Source organism: Neofelis nebulosa, chromosome 9 (assembly GCF_028018385.1).
Source record: "Neofelis nebulosa isolate mNeoNeb1 chromosome 9, mNeoNeb1.pri, whole genome shotgun sequence".
NCBI lineage: Eukaryota > Metazoa > Chordata > Mammalia > Carnivora > Felidae > Neofelis > Neofelis nebulosa.
The window spans coordinates 35,604,337-35,625,266 of NC_080790.1; the positions used below are offsets into that span (position 1 = coordinate 35,604,337).

A 20,930-nucleotide genomic window follows, 5' to 3' on the forward strand; every position below is an offset into this window, starting at 1 on the left:
TGGCCATAGCTCTCTTAAAAGGTTTGCAACCTGTTTCTGACCTAGATGCTGGGACGTGCTGGAAGACCCCAGTATGACACCAAGGGCGAAGGCATACTCATCACGTCTCATGGGGAGCTACAGTACTACCTGTCCCTCCTCAATCAGCAACTTCCTATCGAGAGCCAGATGGTATCAAAGTTGCCTGACATGCTCAATGCGGAAATCGTGCTGGGGAATGTCCAGAATGCCAAGGTAGGGAAGGGCTCTGCCCTTCACGCGTCTTGCCTTCTCCAGAGAAGCCAAGGTACCAGGGTGGGATGGTCTCCATTGTGGTGTTGTGGACCACTAGCACGTAGGGGCTTCCAACCCTGTGCCCCACATCTTCAATGTAAGCAGTCTCTCTGAAGCTTGTCAACTCTGTGGCTGATAATTCCCCTTGTTACCAAGATCCCAGAAAGAACTCTGTGGTTCTAATAAGATACTAGAAACCTTCAGAAGACAACATACATTCTTCTAGTTGGGAATTAATTTCTCTCTTTTTTTAAAAAATATTTTGAGAGAGAGTATGTGCATGCGAGCAGGGGAGGGGCTGAGAGAGAGGGAGAGAGAGAATCTGCACTGCGTGGAGACAACGTGGAGCCCAACTTGGGGCTCCTTCCCACAAACTGTAAGATCATGACCTGAGCCAAAATCAAGAGTCAGACACTTAACCGACTGAGTCACTCAGGCGTCCTTGGAATTAATTTCTAAGTGATCTTTGGGAGCTTTTCATTTGGACATAATTACTCCATGCGCAGACCAGCGGGTTTTCTCTTGTAGGATGCGGTGAACTGGCTTGGATATGCCTATCTGTATATCCGAATGCTCCGATCCCCAACCCTCTATGGCATCTCTCATGATGACCTCAAGGGAGATCCCCTGCTGGACCAGCGCCGACTGGATCTGGTTCATACTGCCGCCTTGATGCTGGATAAGAACAATCTGGTCAAGTATGACAAGAAGACAGGCAACTTCCAGGTGAGTGGGTTGAGGGATTGAGCCACAGGTCTCAGTAAAAGTGGTGATCTCAGGCAATTTTTTAAATTGTTTTCTTGATTTGAGCACTGCCTGTGTAATTGCCCATTGTGTAGAAAAACAGGTGGGATTAGACTGTGCCCTTTGAATCTGGGAACCTCTAAAATGGTATAGTAGAGCCTGAGGGTGCCTGCTTTCTGTCACTTGAGTCGAGGCAGCTCATTCACCTGTCTTTTCTGTGTGGGCATCAGTCCACCATAGGTCAGTTTGTTGTGCCATCTTTCTTCATGTGCTTGGGCCAGAAACTCTTGTTGCTGTGAGTTCCTCCAGTGGGCACCTGTTGTCTACAGTGAGAGGTTCCACTTGTTAATGATCGCCGTTGGATTGAGTCTTCCTCCTTCATAGGTGACAGAACTGGGCCGTATAGCCAGCCACTACTACATCACCAATGACACGGTACAGACCTACAACCAGCTGCTGAAGCCCACCCTAAGTGAAATTGAGCTTTTCAGAGTCTTCTCGTTGTCTTCAGAGTTCAAGAACATCACTGTGAGAGAGGTGAGTCCACACAGTGTGTTGGGACGGGTGGTTGGTACTCACTGCTGAGTCGCTGGATGGGTTCTCTCCTTAGTCACCTGGCTTTTCCTTGACCGGTTCCCTTCTTGTGGCAGGAGGAGAAGCTGGAGCTGCAGAAGTTGCTGGAGAGGGTGCCCATCCCTGTAAAGGAGAGCATTGAGGAACCCAGTGCAAAGGTGAGCTCACTCCTCTGCTTGGCATAAGGATTGGATGGTTTTGTAAAAAGTGAACCTTGAATCTACGTTCATGTTCGATGACTTGCTCAGTTTTCCTGGGTTTTGCATCCTTTCCACATGTTCTTTATGTGGAGTAGCAGTTATTTAATGCCTATAAAGCGGGAGTTGTGGATCCGATTCGGCATGATCCATGGATCCCAGAGCAGAAGTGTGATTCACCTTCTTGCACCAACAATGACTGGCCATCTTCTTGCTGACCTTGCTTTTTTCCAGATCAATGTGCTTCTCCAAGCCTTCATCTCACAGCTGAAATTGGAGGGCTTTGCACTGATGGCAGACATGGTGTATGTTACGCAGGTGAGAGCGCAGTTGTGCTGCCGGGAGAAGAGGCCTAAACAGTTCCAGTCCCTTGTGCTGTTGTGTGTCTTGGGAAAAACAGGGCTGACGCTAGTGAGGAGGGGAGAAGGCCAAGTTTTGTTCTAGTTGGCTCGTTGATTATGTGCATATGGCATAGCCATTCTGTGTCGCTGATCTTGAGTGTGAGGAAAGGTAGGGCCTTAAGAGAGAGTGCTGGGCAGGTTCCATAGGGAGAGCCACAAGACAAAATGTCTGCTTCCCTACAGAGAGTGACTTTCCACTACGGCTAGGCTCATCTGTAAATCCAGAAATGGCAAAAGGTTCTGTTAGCTACAGTTCGTCTTTACCTTTGAGGGCAAGTCATTAGCATCCTTGCTTTCGCTAGAACTCTGAGTGCTAAATGAGCCGAACTTTAAAATCGCAATGGTTATTAGGTTAAGATGTTGTACAGTAAGCTCGAGCTGCCCTTTTCTAACTATTCTGCATTCAGCAAACATCAGCTACCTAAAAGGGGAAAGGCAGGGGCGCCTGGGTGGCCCAGTCAGTTAAGCATCTCAGTCTTGATTTTGGCTTAGGTCATGATCTCATGAGTTCGTGAGTTTTGAGTCCCGCGTTGGGCTCTGTGCTGACAGTACAGATGGGGATTCTTTCTCTCTCTCTGCCCCTCCCCCGCTCTCCCTCTTTCTCAAAATAAATAAACTTTTAAAAAGTCTTTAAAAAGGGTGGGGGAGTAATTACAGAGGACTTTATTTTTGAGAAGTGTGACCGATTGCATCAGAGCTTGAGGTAATTAAGCCACGTGTAGAGTGGCTTCATTAGGTTGGGGATGGTGGGGACTTAACAGAGGGAATGCTTCATCTTTCCCAGTCGGCTGGCAGGTTGATGCGTGCCATCTTTGAAATTGTCCTGAATCGAGGTTGGGCGCAGCTTACAGACAAGACACTGAACCTCTGCAAGATGATTGACAAGCGCATGTAAGGACCCCACACCCACTGGGCTGGGAGCCGGTCAGCATGAGTTAAGGTCCCCAGGCTGAGGATGTCGTGGGGAAGCCTGGGAGTGCTCTTATCTCTGGTCCTCACTCATGAGATGGGACTTGAACTTGGCTAAAAGTTGAGAAGAGGGAGGGCCCTTTGAGGTGGAGCCTGGGGGTGGGAGGAGAGTGGTGATGAGTGATGGCTTTCAAGTCTCACTGCTGGTACAGTTCCAGATGCCTTCCTTTAATGACTGTTTTGTGTGGTCACAGCTAATTGGAAGCCATGACAAAGGCAGTTTGTTTCACAGGGGACTGACAGTTAATGTTTCCTTCCTGGCTAGGTGGCAGTCCATGTGTCCTCTGCGCCAGTTCCGGAAACTCCCTGAGGAGGTAGTGAAGAAGATTGAGAAGAAAAACTTCCCCTTCGAGCGTCTGTATGACCTGAATCATAATGAGATAGGTGTGTGGGGAGCTATCCTCCTTGTCCTTACTGCTCAGAAATCTTTCTAAGCCCTCTTGCTTTCTTTTTTTTCAACGTTTTTTATTTATTTTTGGGACAGAGAGAGACAGAGCATGAACGGGGGAGGGGCAGAGAGAGAGGGAGACACAGAATCGGAAACAGGCTCCAGGCTCCGAGCCGTCAGCCCAGAGCCTGACGCGGGGCTCGAACTCACGGACCGCGAGATCGTGACCTGGCTGAAGTCGGACGCTTAACCGACTGCGCCACCCAGGCGCCCCTAAGCCCTCTTGCTTTCTGTCTCCGGGGCCCAGTGCCCTACTGTCCTGTGTTCACTTCTCCTATTCTGCTGAAGTAACGTGGCTAGCTCTTGGTCCCAGGACTTTGACTCCTCTGGACTGCACTGAGAGTGGAGGGAGGAGGAGTCTGCCCGCCAGAGCGGACTCTGCCACTTGCCCTCAAGGCCCGGTTTGCAGCTGTGCTTGGAAGGCTGGGCTGCAGCCCCTGTACCCTCCTGTCCTTCTAGGGGAGCTTATCCGCATGCCGAAGATGGGGAAGACCATCCACAAGTACGTCCACCTCTTCCCCAAGTTGGAGTTGTCGGTGCACCTGCAGCCTATCACACGCTCCACCCTAAAAGTGGAGCTGACCATCACACCGGATTTCCAGTGGGATGAAAAGGTGAGGCTTTGCTTGGCGGAGGGACTACTCGCGAATGCCCCTGAGGAGAGCTGGATTGGAGGTGCAAGTCCACGCTGGCTCGTGTTCCTTTTATTTGTGCTTGTGTTGACAGGTCCACGGTTCGTCAGAGGCATTCTGGATTCTGGTGGAGGATGTAGACAGTGAGGTGATACTCCACCATGAGTATTTTCTACTCAAGGCCAAGTATGCTCAGGATGAGCACCTCATTACGTTTTTCGTTCCTGTCTTTGAACCGCTGCCCCCTCAGTACTTCATCCGAGTGGTGTCTGACCGCTGGCTCTGTGAGTGTGTCTCTGTACGGTCCCATAGGGACAGGTCTTCTGGGGGAATCAAGAGTGTCTTTCACTTTGTGCTGGACTGGACTTCGTGGGGTCAGAGTGATACTATCTGCTGCTGCTTTGGGGTTTTCAGTGTGCATGGAGGGGCTCTGAGGGGTCATTAGGTAAAGAGAGGAGTGCTTATGACCTCTCCCGTTTCTGTTCTGGCAGCTTGTGAGACCCAGCTGCCCGTCTCCTTCCGGCACCTGATCCTACCGGAGAAGTACCCACCTCCAACCGAGCTTCTAGACCTGCAGCCTTTGCCCGTGTCTGCCCTGAGAAACAGTGCTTTTGAGAGCCTTTACCAGGATAAATTTCCTTTCTTCAACCCCATCCAGACCCAAGGTAGGTGTTTCCATCCCCACGCGGTTCATTCCTCTGGAGGACCTTAAAGGTTCCGTAGAGACAGATATGTTCAGTGGCAAGAAGGGACGTAGGGCGCTCAGGTAGGTGTGGGAGCTCATCAGTGGCAACTATTGGAGCACACTAGGACTTCTTCCTTTCTCAGTCCTTGGTTACTCTTAGATTTCCTTTGCTTATTTGCCTGTCTCATTGAGGAGGGTCAGAACAAGGTCGTATTATGGTGCATTGTTGTTTCTCAGGCTCAGGAGGCTGGATCTGTGCTCCTGTTGTTCATGTGTGTGCAGCATGTGCAGTGTTGACTGAAGCCTCCTTTTCCTTCGTTTTTTTTTAATGCATTATTTTAAGTTTATTTTTATTTTGAGAGAGCGCACACAGGGGAGGGGCAGAGAGGGAGAGAGAGAGAGAGTCCTAACTAGGCTCTGCACTGGCAGCGCAGACCCTGACACGGAGCTCGAACCCACAGACTGAGAGATCATGACCTGAGATAAAGAGTCGAATGCTCAACTGACTGAGCCACCCAGGCACTCCCCTGTCTGTCGTTTTAAATAACAGGCATGTTCACAGGGCATGCCCTGTTTCCTAAGTACTTTGGCTGAGTACATCTGGTTATTTTCTCTTATTCCTCTCACTGATCCTATGGGGGATTTACTACTTGTGATACTATTATTAGTGTCTTGCTTTACAGATGAGGAAGCTAGGCACAGAGAGGCACCTCAACTGAATCATTTAATAAACAGAACTTGGACTTTAACCAATCTTTTTTTTTTTTTTAATGTTTATTTTTAAGAGACAGCGTGAGCGGGGGAGGGACAGAGAGAGAGGGAGACACAGAATCTGAAGCAGACTCCAGGCTCTGAGCTGTCAGCACAGAGCCTGATGCGGGGGCCTGAACTCACAAACCGTGAGATCATGACCTGAGCCGAAGTTGGACACTTAACCGACTGAACAACCCAGGTGCCCCCCCAACTGACTTTAACCAGTCTTGATGCCAGGACTGAGGCTTTACCTTCTTTCAAGGAGAGTGTCGGAGGGTAGCCAGAGAATGGTAGCCAGTTCCTTTTTGTTCCATATCCTGGTCCCTGAGAAGACTGGCAGAGAAGCACCGGATACTTGGTCTACTTTCTCTGCCACCTTGCAGATCTCCCTGCTACTGGACTTCTTGGTCTTGGGCTTTTCGCCTGTTGCTTGTGTGTGAGAGGGAGAGCATGAGGGGAGAGGTGTAGTAGGCTGACCGTAATTAGAGGCCCTGATGCCTCCCCCTTCGTTGTCGGCACTTGGCAGTCGACTGGCTGAGTTTCTCCGGGTGTCCTCTGTTCTGAGGAGTGGTCTGAGTGTCTTTTCTCTTTGATGTTCCCACTGCTGCTCTGCCGGCTTCCAGTGTTCAACACCGTCTACAACAGTGATGACAATGTGTTCGTGGGGGCCCCCACGGGCAGCGGCAAGACCATCTGTGCGGAATTTGCCATCCTGCGGATGCTGCTGCAGAACTCAGAGGGACGCTGTGTCTACATCACTCCCATGGAGGCTCTGGCAGAGCAGGTACGTGGCGTGCTGCTGTGTCACATGTGAATTTTCCCTGAAGCTATTTTTATCTGAGTCCAGATCAAGATTTTCTAAGCCCTTGAAATTTGCAGGGTTAATTGGGGCGAGACCTTTTGCTTTCTTTTGTTCACGTCCCCAGTTTGTGTCCTAAAGAAAAATACTCTTAAAGGTCAGTGTGGGATCATAAGGTAGCTTGAGATCTACAGACCATCAGGTCTCTCTGTTTGGCTTCTCTGACAATTCTCATTACAAATGAAACGATGCCTGTCATGGCCTGATGTTTGCTGCCCTTCCTCTCCCTGCGTGCCAGGTTTACATGGACTGGTATGAGAAGTTCCAGGACAGGCTCAACAAGAAGGTGGTACTCCTGACGGGGGAGACTAGCACGGACCTGAAGCTTCTGGGCAAGGGCAATATCATCATCAGCACCCCTGAGAAGTGGGACATTCTTTCTCGGCGGTGGAAGCAGCGCAAGAATGTCCAAAACATCAACCTCTTCGTGGTGGATGAAGTCCACCTTATTGGGGGCGAGAATGGGGTATGGCTTAACCTTGCACACTGGAGGGGCTGCGATTGGCTGAGTGTCCTTAGCTTTGGGGACTTCGGTTTGGGTCTGAGGCCATAGACTAGGTGCTTCTCCCAGGAGGATTCTGCTTGTCACCCTATTCCAAAAGGACGTTGTGAGACTTTTTTGTAGTACTCTTGGAAAATAGCATTGCTTAGTGAAGATTGGCTGCTATGGAGGAGGTAGAACCAAAGATTGGAGAGCCCTTAATTAGAAGGAAGAGTTAGGTGATGATTTTGAGGTGGTTGAACTAGACAGAAAGCCTAAGTCAGGGTGGAGGATGGGGAAGGAGAGCCCGGGCCCCTAGTGACTCCCTGCCTCTGTCCCAGCCTGTCTTAGAAGTGATCTGCTCCCGGATGCGCTACATCTCCTCCCAGATTGAGCGACCCATTCGCATTGTGGCACTTAGCTCTTCGCTTTCGAATGCCAAGGATGTGGCCCACTGGCTGGGGTGCAGTGCCACCTCGACTTTCAACTTCCACCCTAACGTGCGCCCTGTGCCCTTGGAGCTGCACATCCAGGTAGGGCCCGCTCTCCCCATTCCTGCGTGGCCTCTTGTTGAAGTACCAGGTATTGTAACTTCTGTCTTTTCATTTTCCTCGGTCTCCAGGGCTTCAACATTAGCCATACACAAACTCGCCTGCTCTCCATGGCCAAGCCCGTGTACCATGCTATCACCAAACACTCTCCCAAGAAGCCTGTCATTGTTTTTGTTCCGTCTCGAAAGCAGACCCGCCTCACTGCAATTGACATTCTCACCACGTGTGCAGCAGATATCCAGCGGCAGAGGTGGGGGGGCGGGGGCGGGGGAGGGGGGGGGAAGTTGGGTCAGTGAGGTTGGCTGATCCTGAAGAGTGTTCTGTTTATGAGGGTGGGGGTTAGCCCCACTGGGGCCAGGGGCTGGGCAACCGCACAGTTGGAAGGGTCTTGCAAGGGATTGGAACTACTCTGAGCTAAATCAGTGCCCGTGCTGCTTAGGTTTTTGCACTGCACGGAGAAGGATCTGATCCCGTACCTGGAGAAACTAAGTGACAGCACGCTTAAGGAAACACTGTTAAATGGAGTGGGCTACCTGCACGAGGGGCTCAGCCCCATGGAGCGACGCCTGGTAGAACAGCTCTTCAGCTCAGGTGAAAAAAAGTGCTGCGGCCTAGAGGGAGATTGTATCTGGGAGTGTCACAGGTGGTAGGAACGAAACTTTAGGATGTGGGTGACACTTCCCTACTGCACACTTACCACCTTCAAAGTACTTTTCTGATTGTTTTACGTATTATCTCATTTGATTTTCCCAGTAACCTTGTGGTATAGGTAGGATATTATCCCTACTGGCTAGCTGAGAAAACAGGCACATACGGTCGTATTACTTCAGAACCTGGTTTTCTAGACCTTTGACCAGTAGACCTGGTTTTCTATGGATACCAGATTCGCCAAGGTTGTTAGACCTTAGAGATGTAGTAAACGGTAGAGTCTCCCTTGGGTGGCCTGTGTGCCACTGTCCCTTGTTGACCTCTGGCATTTCACATAGAGTATTGTCACTCTGACATTCTTTGTTGGAGCTGCAATGGAGATGCTCCTGCCAGAACCACTTACTGGCACTCATTGGCCCTTGAATCTATTTGGTTTGATGTACACTTAGCCCAGTTTTGCTGCCGTGTACTGAGCCGGCCTATGACTGAGTTGGTGTTAGCATTTTCCAGTCAACAAGGCCAGTATGTCAGGCAGATGGCTAAGCCTGGCTTTCTCTGGGCTTCGGATTCGGTTCCAAGATTTCCTTGTTTCCCCTAGGATAGGCCCCCAAGCAGGGCAACAGCAGCATAGAGCTCCCTTTTCTAGTACTGTGTTAACCCTTAGGCATTATTAGGGCTCATTTCCCAGCACGCTTTGCTCTGAGTTCTGAAACTTAGCACAGGATAAGCCCCTATCTGCACAGAAGGAGGCTCCCAGTGAGCCCTGCACTCAGTCTTCTCTCTACTATCCAGGGGCTATCCAGGTGGTGGTAGCTTCCCGGAGTCTCTGCTGGGGCATGAATGTGGCCGCCCACCTGGTGATCATCATGGACACCCAGTACTACAATGGCAAGATTCATGCGTGAGTCTAGCTGTGCTGTGCATTAACGGGAACCTTCCTCCTAAAATGAACATAACATCTGAAGATCTGGAGATTGGCTGTTACGAAAAAGAAGTGTTAGGGAACTAAGCAGTCAGCTGAGGTTCCCCCACAGCCAGGTGTCGGAGAGTTTTTTTAGTCTTAGGACCTAGGTTCACATTTGCTTTTATGATCTTCCTCTCATTTCAGCAAGTTCGAGAACCAGGAAGTTTGAGCTGGAGATTAGGTAGTTAACTCGTGTATTTTATAGACTGGGAAGGTGATATGGTCCAAGTCACATACCTTTGTGGTGACGAGCAGTAGAAGGATCCATTTTTCTCCGAAAAAAATGGAATGATTTAACTCTTAATTTTTTTTCTCAAAATGCAGACTTTTTTTTTAAGTGACTGTTATTTATGGGCTTATTTTTAATGCCTAAAACTGCGTCTAGGTATGGATTTAAGCCTGGTGACTTGAGAATTCTTGAAGTATACACGTCTTTGGGGAGCTTGACTTACATATTTGATCCTTTAACAGGGAGTTACTTGCTTTTGGCACTCGGTGGGTTGGTAGCTTTGGTTTAAGGACCCTGAGCAGCAGAGTCCCAGCTCTTAAACTTGAAAACTGTAATGATCTCTAAACAAGTGAAGCTAGTACCTGAGCGCAAGAAGCCGTAAATACAGAAGTCAGCTGTAATTTGCCACTGTGTCCTATGTTTACATTTTATTCTTTGACATTGAGGTAGTCTTAGCCTCCTGAGTATGGCCTCTGTGGTGACGGACCTTTTGCCTGCCTTCTTCTCTCTGTCACCAGGTATGTGGATTACCCTATCTACGACGTGCTTCAGATGGTGGGCCATGCCAACCGCCCTTTGCAGGATGATGAGGGGCGCTGTGTTATCATGTGCCAGGGCTCCAAAAAGGTCAGTCCTGGCCTTGTGCACCCTCTTGAGATCCTGGGCCTCAGAGTAGATTCTTTAATAGATGCCTTTCATTGTTTACAGTTTTTCTGTCAACTTCTGTTTTTTGTTTGTTTGTTTTTTAATTTTCCACATTGCTTTGGTAATAAACCTCTTAGCCACGTGGAATTTTGTAGCCCTTTGTTTTTGCTACTGCTGTGGACTCCCATGTGTCAAGGTTTTCACCTTCTGGGTGGCTTCTCATGTACTGTTAGGCCTGTGTGACTTGCTGTATCCCTGTTCCCACCATAAAAATACCCAGTGATGCCAGTGGGAACGGACACACACATCCAGCATTCCAGGTCCAGACCTAGTTCACCTTGTCTCTGCAACCGATTTCTTCCATTATTGTATTAGCTATGTCTGTCACACAAGGGCCGTTCCCTGTTGATTTACCCTTGGCCCTTCATTGTGACCATGTTGTCATTGAGTATTACTGTCTGTCCTTTTCCAACCTGTAGGATTTCTTCAAGAAGTTCTTATATGAGCCCTTGCCAGTAGAGTCCCACCTGGACCACTGTATGCATGACCATTTCAATGCTGAGATTGTCACCAAGACCATTGAGAACAAGCAGGATGCTGTGGACTACCTCACCTGGACCTTTCTGTACCGCCGCATGACACAGAACCCCAATTATTACAACCTGCAGGGTCAGTGGACTTGGGAGCACGGTATCCTTTTGTGGCTCATAGACCTTGCCGGCCAGTCTCCCTGTGACTCCCCACTTCTCTCTCACCTTTGCAGGGATCTCCCATCGTCACCTGTCTGACCACTTGTCCGAGCTTGTGGAGCAGACCCTGAGTGACTTAGAGCAGTCCAAGTGCATCAGCATTGAGGATGAAATGGATGTGGCACCTCTGAACCTGGGCATGATCGCTGCTTACTATTACATCAACTACACCACCATTGGTGAGGGGCCGGCAGGGGCTGTGTCTGGGGAGCCCAAGCTAAAGAAGCCTTATGCAGGGGTCTGCAGCCCACTGGGATGAGAGAGCACAGGGCTTCCAGTGCCCTGGAAGCACATTCCAGGGATGTATCATAGGGTTGGGAGGAGTAACCCAGTTAACTCTCCTGCCTGCTCCTTTTCTACCTGCGTTTCTCCTTCTCTTTGGCTGTCAGAGCTCTTCAGCATGTCCCTGAATGCCAAGACCAAGGTGCGAGGGCTTATTGAAATCATCTCCAATGCGGCGGAGTACGAGAACATTCCCATCCGGCACCATGAAGATAACCTCCTGCGGCAGGTGAGGGCATCTTGGATTCAGGAGGACATCTTTAGAGTTGAAACTTGGCCTGTGTGCCCAGAGCACATGTTGTCCTTGTCACCACAGGAAGATCCTAACACATCACCTACACTTCTGTTTTGAAGGGTTGTGAGCTTGGGGCAGGTGGTACTTTGGGCCTGAGAGCTGTTCTCAGGCAGGGTCACCTGTTCATCACCAGCTATTTTTCTTCCACTCTCCAGTTGGCTCAGAAGGTCCCCCATAAGCTGAATAATCCTAAGTTCAATGACCCACATGTCAAGACCAACCTGCTTCTGCAAGCTCACCTGTCCCGCATGCAGCTGAGTGCCGAGCTGCAGTCGGATACTGAGGAAATTCTTAGCAAGGTATAGTGTGGGTGCGGGTGCGGGTGTGGAGGGGCCAGTGGTGGCCTGTGAAGTAGTGGTTCCAACCTTACCTTGTCCTGCACTCCTGTCTCGGTTCAGGCAATCCGGCTCATCCAGGCCTGTGTGGATGTCCTTTCCAGCAATGGGTGGCTTAGCCCTGCTCTGGCAGCTATGGAGCTGGCCCAGATGGTCACCCAAGCCATGTGGTCCAAGGACTCGTACCTGAAACAGCTGCCACACTTCACCTCAGAGCATATTAAACGTTGTACGGACAAGGTGAGCTGAATCTGGACCCGGATTGTTGGGTGGCTGAGCCAAGTTTCTAGGGGAAGGAGGGGACTTGTGACGGTTGTGGGAGGGGAGTCACAGTACAGGGGGGGTTCTAGTTCTGGTTCCCCTGAGGGTGTCACGTATTGAGGTACTAGGGAGCCTGACGATTGGACAATTGTGGGCTGTGTTCTTTCTGAAATCGTGTATTTAGATGATCTGATAGCATAGGAGTTGAACCAGCAGTTGTTTGGAGCCAGGTTTCGTTTGCCGTTAGTATGTGTTCTCCTTCCCTGACCTCTGAATACGCACTGCAGGGAGTAGAGAGTGTTTTTGACATCATGGAGATGGAAGATGAAGAACGAAATGCGTTGCTTCAGCTGTCTGACAGCCAGATCGCGGACGTGGCCCGTTTCTGCAACCGCTACCCTAATATCGAGCTGTCTTATGAAGTGGTGGATAAGGACAGCATCCGCAGGTGAGCCATGGTCAGCCGGGTGCCCTGCCCCAGGGTCCCTGCTGGGTACAACATGACAGTGCGCTCTGACCCCACTGCCACGTTGCTGATGTGCTGCCCTACTCTTCTCCCACAGTGGTGGGCCAGTTGTGGTGCTGGTGCAGCTGGAGCGAGAGGAGGAGGTCACGGGCCCTGTGATAGCACCTCTCTTTCCACAGGTGTGTTTTCATAGCTGGACAAAAACAAAAACCCAATAGAAAGCTTTTTGAAATGTCCCTGTGAAAGACAGTTTGATATAACTAAGATTTTTAAATGGTCAAAAGGAATCTCCAACTCCGTTTTTAAGTAGCAGTATGAGGTGTCTTCTGGAGGCCTTAGCCACTGGCTAGAGTACAGAGTTCAAGGGCGCATTGTCACTGGGGAAGGGAAATTTAGAGTAATGACAAGACACAAAGCTGAGAATTAATCTTGGGGCCATGGGTGGTTTTGTTGATTGTTTTTTGCTTTAAAACAATTTAGTAGGTGACTGGTCATTGTTAAAGACATCACTTCTACAATATTGTCATTCTCTATGACTGTTAAGATGCATTTGTTTTTAAATGGCTCCGGGATACCTGGGTTTTTCCAGTCCGTGTTTCTTCTCTCTCCTCTCTCACTACCCCTCACTCTGCTTCCAGTTACTTGGTTCTTTACCACCAGAAAAAAAGTCTGATTCCTTATATGAGAGAATAATTGAAGACTGAAAGCAGAAACCAGATACGTTGTAATGTTTTATTTTACAAACTAGTTAATAGGCTCTGGGGAAAGAGTGCTTTAAACCAACACCTGGGCTTTCTGACAGGAATGCCCAGCAGAGAGGCTTTCAATAGAGGCAAGGCCTGCTTTGGCTCCTGTCGGCAGCTTGTCTCCATGTTAACATGTTTTGCTTATCTGGCATATGTGTTTACTTAAAAAGGATCTCTGAGAACTCAGGTGCCTGGCCACAAAGGCTAGATCTCTAATAGTGGAATCTTGGATTCAGTGACAAGGACTGAATGGGAGAAGACGTTCTGGAACAAATAAGGAAATGAGCCAGAACCCACAATGAGTTCATTTGCTACTTAAAAGTGGAGTTCATTTGAGATACTTTCGATAGTTTTGAAATCTTAGTTATAACAAATTGAGGAAATTTTAGAAAGCTTTCTATCTGGGCTTTTTTTTCCTGCTTTTATAATCATTCCTATGGTCTCATGGCCGTCAAGTTTTACGTGCCGAAATTCTTGGCTTTTGGTCACTGCAGAAACGTGAAGAGGGCTGGTGGGTAGTGATCGGCGATGCCAAGTCCAATAGCCTCATCTCCATCAAGAGGCTGACCTTGCAGCAGAAGGCCAAGGTGAGTGTATGCTGGCCCTGGCATTTGTTCTGAGCTGGGGTCAGGGTGAGAATTCTTCCCCCACTGCATTCATGCTCACCTGGATTTCTTCTCTCTGTAGGTGAAGCTTGACTTTGTGGCCCCAGCCACTGGCGCCCACAACTACACTCTGTATTTCATGAGTGATGCTTACATGGGATGTGACCAGGAATACAAATTCAGCGTGGATGTGAAAGAAGCGGAGACAGACAGTGATTCAGACTGAGTCCAGAGGCACTTAACTCTTGCAAAGAGGAGAGAAGAGTTGCACCTGAATCAGGAAGATGTACAGTCCTGTGGGGACCGGATCTGTTCGTGTGAGGTCTGGCCAGTCAGTGCAGGTACTGTCCCGGCCCCCCTCCTCTACTTTGCCCTCTTGTTACCTTGCCATCTAGACTTGGGATCCAGTGTCTGCAGGTGTCCCGTAACTGTCAAGCATAAACTGTGTACAGCATTTTTAGCCATGTTCTGTGTAGTTCCTTTTGTCAAACATTCTAATAAAGTAACTTGGAGAAACCACTTGTCTTTGCAGTGTTTCCAAAGGAATGTTTCTTTTGTCTACCTAAGGCCCTTGGCCAAAAAGATGGTTTTTTTTTTTTTTAGCCATTGAACTTGCTTATAATGAATACCTCTAGAGGATAAGGCTACTGTTTAGCTGGGCTGTCACCCACAGCCATTTTAGTCAGTGTGAGGGAAGGATCAATGTGAGATAGCTTCTCTTTGGTCAGATTTATGCCCTTGTCTACTACCTCATTTGTTACCCAGATATCAGCACTACTGTGGGAATTAACACTGAATGTTAGTCTCTCACGATCTGCAGTTTCCCCTCCCTTAAGGAGGCAGTAGCAGAAAAAGGAGATTAAAATGCACCAGCTGGGTGGGGCCCAGTCTTGGTAAAGCAATTTTGTGATCTTAGATTTACAAATTTTCCTCTTCAAATTGTCTTCCGTTCTTTAGGAATAAATGTGTATAAAATTAGAGATAATTTTCAGTTTCTCTAAACCAGTAGTTTTCAAATAATATGACTTTAGGACCCCTTTTACACTACAAAAAAATTAAGAACCCCAAAGAAATTTTATCATCTATCGACCTTTACTATACTAAAGATTGAAACAAAACTTAATGCATTTAAAAATAATTTTTTATGAAAACTACCTTCCAGAACAAATCCAGGGAGAAGACTGCATTTTACACTTCTACAATTATTTTTATTTTTTTTTATTTTGAGAGAGTGCAAGTGGGAGAGGGACAGAGAGGAAGAGAGGGAATCTCAAGCTGGCTCTGTGTCCGTGCAGTGCGCAGTGTGTGTGGGGGGGTGGGGGGTGCTCAATCCCACGAACTGTGAAATCATGACCTGAACTAAAATCAAGAGTTGGACAGATGCTTAACCGACAGCCACCGAGGCACCCTTACAGATCTTTAATGTCTGGTTTAATGGAAGACATTCTCATAGCTGTTTCTACAATTTTGTATATTGTTTTGAGTTGAAGTGAAATGACGTAAAGCTGATTTTATACAGACATAAAGTCAGAAAAGGGAGGGGCTTTTCAAGCCTTTCAGGCGATCGGCTACTAGATACTACAGCGAGACTCTGCAAGTGATAGTTTTTTAAAGGCAATGTGGAATCTGAAACCTCATCGGTAATAAACTTTTTGTCCTCTATTGTTAAAACCCGTTTTGAATGAATCTCTTACCCACGGATGATTTCGTGACATCGCGCCTGACTCATTTGAAAAATGTTGGTTCATGGACTTAGGCAAATCTTCCAAATGACACGTTTCATCATACAAATCACATGTTAGTACCACCAATCTCATCAGAAAAGTCTTAAGTGTTGGGAAGATGTCAAGTTCATGGTGGCAATACAAGTCTCATTTTTGCTTGAGAGCTCTATTTTTTCACTGGCAACACTGTCAGTTTCCCTTGAAGTGAAAGTCTCATTCCATCTGTTTCCCAGCAAATGTCTGCCAAATAGCCAATTCTAAATAACAATTTGCTAGTTCGAGTAAAAATGGTATGCCATGAAGACCTAATTCAGCTTGTAACTCAACTGTACAACTTTTTGTCGAGACCACCTTCAGTGTACAGAATGGCTTTATCATGCTTTCCACTGTCAGAATATTAGCTCATTCTTACGGGTCAAGATTTAACAAACTTTTTATTGGTTCTATCCAGGATATTTCTTAAGTGAGGTTACCAGTATTTTTTTTACCAGGAGAGCAAGGCGGCTGAAGACCATGACCACTGGTATTGGCTGCCACTGCCTTTATTCCTGCCAAGGTGCCAACAGCTGACCTCTCAGATCTCCTGAAAGGCTCCTGGGACCACACTCTGAGAGCTATTGTGCTAGGTGTTGCCTCAGGTGTGTTTTCAAGTCTAAGGTCATAATTTTCGTGGTGTAAAAAATCAGGCGAAGGCTGTAGCTCTGAGGATGGTCCTCAAGTCAAAACCCATTTGGAAGTGACTTGCAGAAGACAACCTGGGTGACACTGAAGAACTGATTGCCTATGGAGTGATTCTCTACCTTTTTTCATTATGCCTCCAATGAGCCTTATTAGCCATCTTTTTCCTACTTGCCCCCGCCATGAAAATTTAATAACTGGTGGCCCTTTAGAGGGTCAAACGGTCTCTTAGATTTTTTTTGCTAAAATTTTCAGAAACTAATTTTTAGCCCCACTGAGAATGTACAGCCTAGCCAATAATAACTTCTAGTGTTCACGTCTTCATTTATTTTTCAGCATTTTCAGTTGCCACCACAGCATATGGCACAGAAGATACACGAGGGTTTCTAAGGGAAAGCAGAAGTGTATCTTCCTCTAAACCAGCCTACGTTAAAAAGTTTCCTTCAACCTTGATTTGAACGTCTTATCTGTAAGGATTACCCAGAAATCAGGAAGGCAGGACCAATTTCAGAAAAGGACTCACCATGGACTTCTTTTAAATTGTGAATGTCCTTATAAAATTGGACTTGGGACTCAGATGACCTATTTCTACAAAGCTTCCAATTTCTGAAAGGCCTAAGAGGCATCCTTTCTACATAGAGATAAGGTGATTATAAATACTATATTCATCCCCCAAAACTTAACACTGCCCTCAAGCAAGCAAGATCTGTGGCATGACCACAATGCACTGGATGTTCTGTAGCTCTTTACCAAGGGTCCCATGTCAAAGGATGGGGAGAGTGAGCAGTTCTGTGACTCTGTACTTCTACCCAGGTGTGAATGGAAGAGGGCCAAGTTAAGCGAAGGTCAGGGATGCTTTTCTAGGTCCTCTTGGGGCTGGGAAAGTCTTACAGCATTTTCTGGGAAGCCATGATTCTGTCCAAGGTCAAGGTAGCTCTCCAAGGTCAAGGTAGCTCAGATGCCTTCTGGTCGCTGATACTTCCAGAAGGCCACCTCCCCGTCGTCACTGCAGGAGGCCAGGAGCCCCTGCTCCTTAGGGTTCCAGGCCACACAATTGACATCCTGGGAGTGGGCCTGAGGCAAGTGGGCTGTCAGGGAGAAGGTGGGCTGCTGTGGATCTGAGCTGGGATCCTCCTCAAACACACGGATGGCATCATCCCCACAAGCTGTGGCCAGGGCCCCTGTCAGCTGACACCTGGGAGGAACATGTGCATCAGTGAGTATGCAAGTGGCTCCTCCATCCCCACCCTGGCAAATTAGGCACAAGAGATTGGTTCTACAGTCCTTGGCCAGCTCTTCCCAAACTGCAGGCCTCAGCTAAACGCCTATTACTGAAAAGCTTCCCTAACTAACCACAGCCACAAATCTGTCCCCCCCTGAATTCAAGTGCTGCCATCTAGGTTGGGTTTCCCCGGTCAATCCCAAAACTCCACGATTCTGAGCTGCGCTTTCTTCACTTAGCCTAAGCAGTTTCCCTTGTCGTGAGCTATTCTTAACCATTTTTTTTGAACAGTACTAGGCCAATGAACTTCAACATACTTTATTTAAGGTCACTTTCGTTATTCCCAAACGTTTGCTAATATAAATAAAGTTTAGATGCACATCGACTCTTTCCATTGCTCAGGATTTTTTCCTACAGACAGATAGTTATGGCCAGAACTGCCCTCTGACGGACTCTCCTAGATGAATGGTATGGCTTTTCTAGACTCCATAAGGGTAGAGTCAGTGTTACCAACCATAAAAACCCCAGCCATGAGTCCCAATTTTAAGAATAAATATTTCTGGATGGTATGATGCCGTGACCACCCCCCATACCCACCCCTACCACAAGGCTGGTGCTGCCCTCACAGCCTAGATGTTAACATAGGTACAGGCCTGGGTCTGTAAGTCTGTTCCCGGCTCCTGTGAACCTCAGGCCAGCCAGCTCTGAGCTAGACAGTCTGCCCGATTTGAATAAATGAAAGTGGCTGGTCTCCATTTCCATGTACTCTCAAAGGTGGTAGAGAGACGCACGGGGTCTTGACTTCTCTAAAATCTCTCCAAATGGGCGGATGTGGGGATGGAGGTCTTACCAAGCAACGTCGTAAATGGTCCTGGAGTGGAAGCCTGACAAAGTGCAGATACATTTCCAGCTGGGGTCAGAGCCGCTGCATGCCACCCCTGCACAACAGACTTCTCTTGAGCCTAAGACATGTCTGTGTCCCGGGCATCTCAGGGGAGGAGATCCTAGTCTGCCCTCCCTTACCCCCACCTTCAATCTGAGACCTCATTTTCGTTCCCCTGTCCCCATCCTTACTGATCCGCCTTACATACTGTGGCCAGACAGGGGTTTTTCCAGAATGCTGAGAAGGAAATGTCCTGTTTTTTAAAAACTTTTTGCTACGGACTATGTCTGACTAGTTGGCCTGTCTTTTAAGGCCACCAACCAGCCACCCAACCTGCCTTATTTCTCCCAGAATCCTTTACACCCTATCCTCCATCTAAAGGAATCAGGGTTCCTGACATAAATCTAGGCTTTTACGCCTTCAATGCCTTTGCTCATGTTGTTCTGTATTCACCCAGAATTCTCATGCTAAATTCCTCGTGTTAAAGTCCTGTACACTTTGAAATTCAGATGAAATGGCTCCTCTTCCACAGTCTTCCCTGATTCCGCCAGTACTCACTCGGGAGCCCTCTCGCGGCACATGCCCTTTCTACCCCAATTTGCTGTGACTCATCTGTATGTCTCAGACCCTTAGTAGACTATAAACCGCACGAAAGAGGAGTCTCCTTTAGCTCTCTGGCCCCTCACCTTGCTCGTTGTTTGGTAGATACTGGCGCCAGATACGCACAGTACGGTCATCACTGCAAGACGCCAGGCGCTGGCCACTGGGGTCAAAGGCTAAGCTCCACACCGTGGATTCATGGCCTTCAAGGGTGGCATAGCATACCCAATCATCTTCTTCCTCCCGGTAGAGCTTCACTGTGTCATCATAGCTGGCAGAGGCTAACAGCTGGGGGTGTGGGGGAGAGAGAGGGAACACAGCACTGGTCTCTGTGGCTCAGGAAGTGCCTATTTCCAAGATCTCTCCCAGCTAGGACAGTCCCAGGGATCTGTCTCTATAAAGGGATTAAAAATACTTTTAGCCACAGATAGAGATCCCCCATAAAAGCCAGGTTGAGGCTGAAGAGGAAAGGAAGGCTGGGCATAACACTCCACACCAAAATTTCTTCCCAACGAGACAGCTCACCTCACACTTACCTCTTGGCTTGGGTGCCAAACCACATGCTTGACATCCTGTGTATGAGAGTTGAGGACACTGACACATTCATACTCATCATCTTCATCAACTGTGGGAGGGGGAAAAAAAAAGGAGCCCACCAGCTGACCCTGTCAGGGATATAGAGTCTGTTCACTGGCTTGCAACTGCGTCTGGAAGGACCCAGACTCACCTTCCCAGACCCACACACTCTTATCTCGGCTGCAGGTGGCAAGGAGGTTGCCAGAAGGAGCCCAGGCCACTGACTTGACCTCATTTTCATGGCCCTCCAGAGTCGTTACACACTGTGAAAAGGGAAGAGAGACAAGAATCAAACAGCTGAGACCCCTGGGGTTCTTCACATGGGTATAGCCCAGCTAGTCCAGGTTGGCTCAGGTTCCCAAAACAGCCCTAGGGAGCAAAAAGGCAACAATCCTGCTCCCATCCAGCCTGGTTACCTCAAAGTCATCCTGGTTCTTTTTCCAAATGCACGTGGTAGCATCGAAACTGGCAGAGGCTAGGTAATTGCCACAGGGAGACCAGGCCACCTTCCGCACAGTGCGCTGGTGGCCTTCGGAAAGGACAGATTTGCAGATCCAGCTGTCACCTAAAAGCAGAGGACAGGCCAGTCTCTGGAGCTGGGTGCACTAGAACGTGCAGAAGCAATGTCAATGCCGTTAGATAATAAGGGCTAGTGCGGGAGCCATGCTGGGCTCAACAGGCATATTTAACAACATGCTTTCAGAAAGCTGTAACTTCCTCTACTTCCTTTGGAGGCATCCTTATAAAACGAATCTGAGGAGTCACCTTCCTGATTTAAAACTGTCAGTGGCTCCCAAATGCTCCCAGGATAAAATTTAAACTTCACCCCTGTGTAGCAAATTACTCTGCACGATACATTCCTACCACCCTTCTCTTCTCCCTTTCCGGCCTCAGCAATTAGCACAATCCCCTCGACAGTTCCAGCCTACTGACGTTTTTGCTTCCAATACTTGCCGACTCCTTTGCCCAAAAAGTCTTTCCCAGAGTGGCCAACTTGAAAGCGGCCTCTCCCTCCTCCCCTTTAGCCTGTAACCCCATTCAGGGTCGCTTGCCCCAAAGGCTGCGGACTCCCTAAGCCCGGCACCCACATTACGCGCACGCGGAACCCACGGCAGCAAGGGTCGCGCAGCGAGGCCGGGACAGACCTTCTGTTCCCCAGATGCGGACTCTACGGTCACCACCGCACGACGCCAGCAAGGTTCCCGCGGGGTTCCAGGCCAAGAACCAGCAGCGGGAGTCCGGGTGTGCCGGGACGCGGGCCAGCAGCACCAGCGAGTCCTTCATGACGACCCGGAGCAGGGTGCGGAGGAGGTGGGCAGATGCAGGAGCGCCGATAACGAGTCAGTCGGTGCAAACCCCCGCGACGCCCACTCCGGCCTTCCAAGGCCTTCGGGTCCCGCCACTTCCGCCCGAAGGCCCGGGTCTTCCTGGGAACTGAAGTGCCCGCTGCTGCGGC

General features: G+C 48.7%; 2 protein-coding genes across 2 annotated transcripts in view; one reads left to right on the forward strand and one right to left on the reverse strand.

Annotated features, from left to right (window-relative positions):
- The window catches only part of SNRNP200 (small nuclear ribonucleoprotein U5 subunit 200), a 29,604-nt gene extending 15,294 nt beyond the window's left edge, over positions 1 to 14,310 (forward strand). Inside the window, exons 20-45 of the mRNA XM_058683207.1 lie at positions 46 to 234; positions 802 to 999; positions 1,402 to 1,554; positions 1,668 to 1,748; positions 2,022 to 2,105; positions 2,973 to 3,079; positions 3,423 to 3,541; positions 4,065 to 4,219; positions 4,332 to 4,521; positions 4,729 to 4,902; positions 6,299 to 6,459; positions 6,773 to 7,000; positions 7,357 to 7,548; positions 7,638 to 7,816; positions 8,006 to 8,157; positions 9,007 to 9,115; positions 9,926 to 10,034; positions 10,532 to 10,721; positions 10,816 to 10,980; positions 11,191 to 11,312; positions 11,534 to 11,677; positions 11,777 to 11,953; positions 12,262 to 12,422; positions 12,538 to 12,619; positions 13,681 to 13,773; positions 13,874 to 14,310. Coding sequence (XP_058539190.1) covers positions 46 to 234; positions 802 to 999; positions 1,402 to 1,554; positions 1,668 to 1,748; positions 2,022 to 2,105; positions 2,973 to 3,079; positions 3,423 to 3,541; positions 4,065 to 4,219; positions 4,332 to 4,521; positions 4,729 to 4,902; positions 6,299 to 6,459; positions 6,773 to 7,000; positions 7,357 to 7,548; positions 7,638 to 7,816; positions 8,006 to 8,157; positions 9,007 to 9,115; positions 9,926 to 10,034; positions 10,532 to 10,721; positions 10,816 to 10,980; positions 11,191 to 11,312; positions 11,534 to 11,677; positions 11,777 to 11,953; positions 12,262 to 12,422; positions 12,538 to 12,619; positions 13,681 to 13,773; positions 13,874 to 14,017 — 3,858 coding nt within the window. The 3' untranslated portion in view covers positions 14,018 to 14,310. The remainder of the gene's footprint in view (positions 1 to 45; positions 235 to 801; positions 1,000 to 1,401; positions 1,555 to 1,667; positions 1,749 to 2,021; positions 2,106 to 2,972; positions 3,080 to 3,422; positions 3,542 to 4,064; positions 4,220 to 4,331; positions 4,522 to 4,728; positions 4,903 to 6,298; positions 6,460 to 6,772; positions 7,001 to 7,356; positions 7,549 to 7,637; positions 7,817 to 8,005; positions 8,158 to 9,006; positions 9,116 to 9,925; positions 10,035 to 10,531; positions 10,722 to 10,815; positions 10,981 to 11,190; positions 11,313 to 11,533; positions 11,678 to 11,776; positions 11,954 to 12,261; positions 12,423 to 12,537; positions 12,620 to 13,680; positions 13,774 to 13,873) is intronic.
- Positions 14,311 to 16,493: 2,183 nt separating this feature from the next.
- On the reverse strand, positions 16,494 to 20,904 carry CIAO1 (cytosolic iron-sulfur assembly component 1). Its single transcript, XM_058683209.1, has 7 exons — positions 20,620 to 20,904; positions 19,891 to 20,039; positions 19,626 to 19,737; positions 19,435 to 19,523; positions 18,985 to 19,186; positions 18,266 to 18,353; positions 16,494 to 17,388 (listed from the first exon to the last, which is right to left on the reverse strand). Exons 1-7 carry the CDS (start codon positions 20,756 to 20,758, stop codon positions 17,148 to 17,150), a joined length of 1,020 nt encoding a protein of 339 aa, XP_058539192.1. The 5' UTR covers positions 20,759 to 20,904; the 3' UTR covers positions 16,494 to 17,147.
- Positions 20,905 to 20,930: the final 26 nt, after the last annotated feature.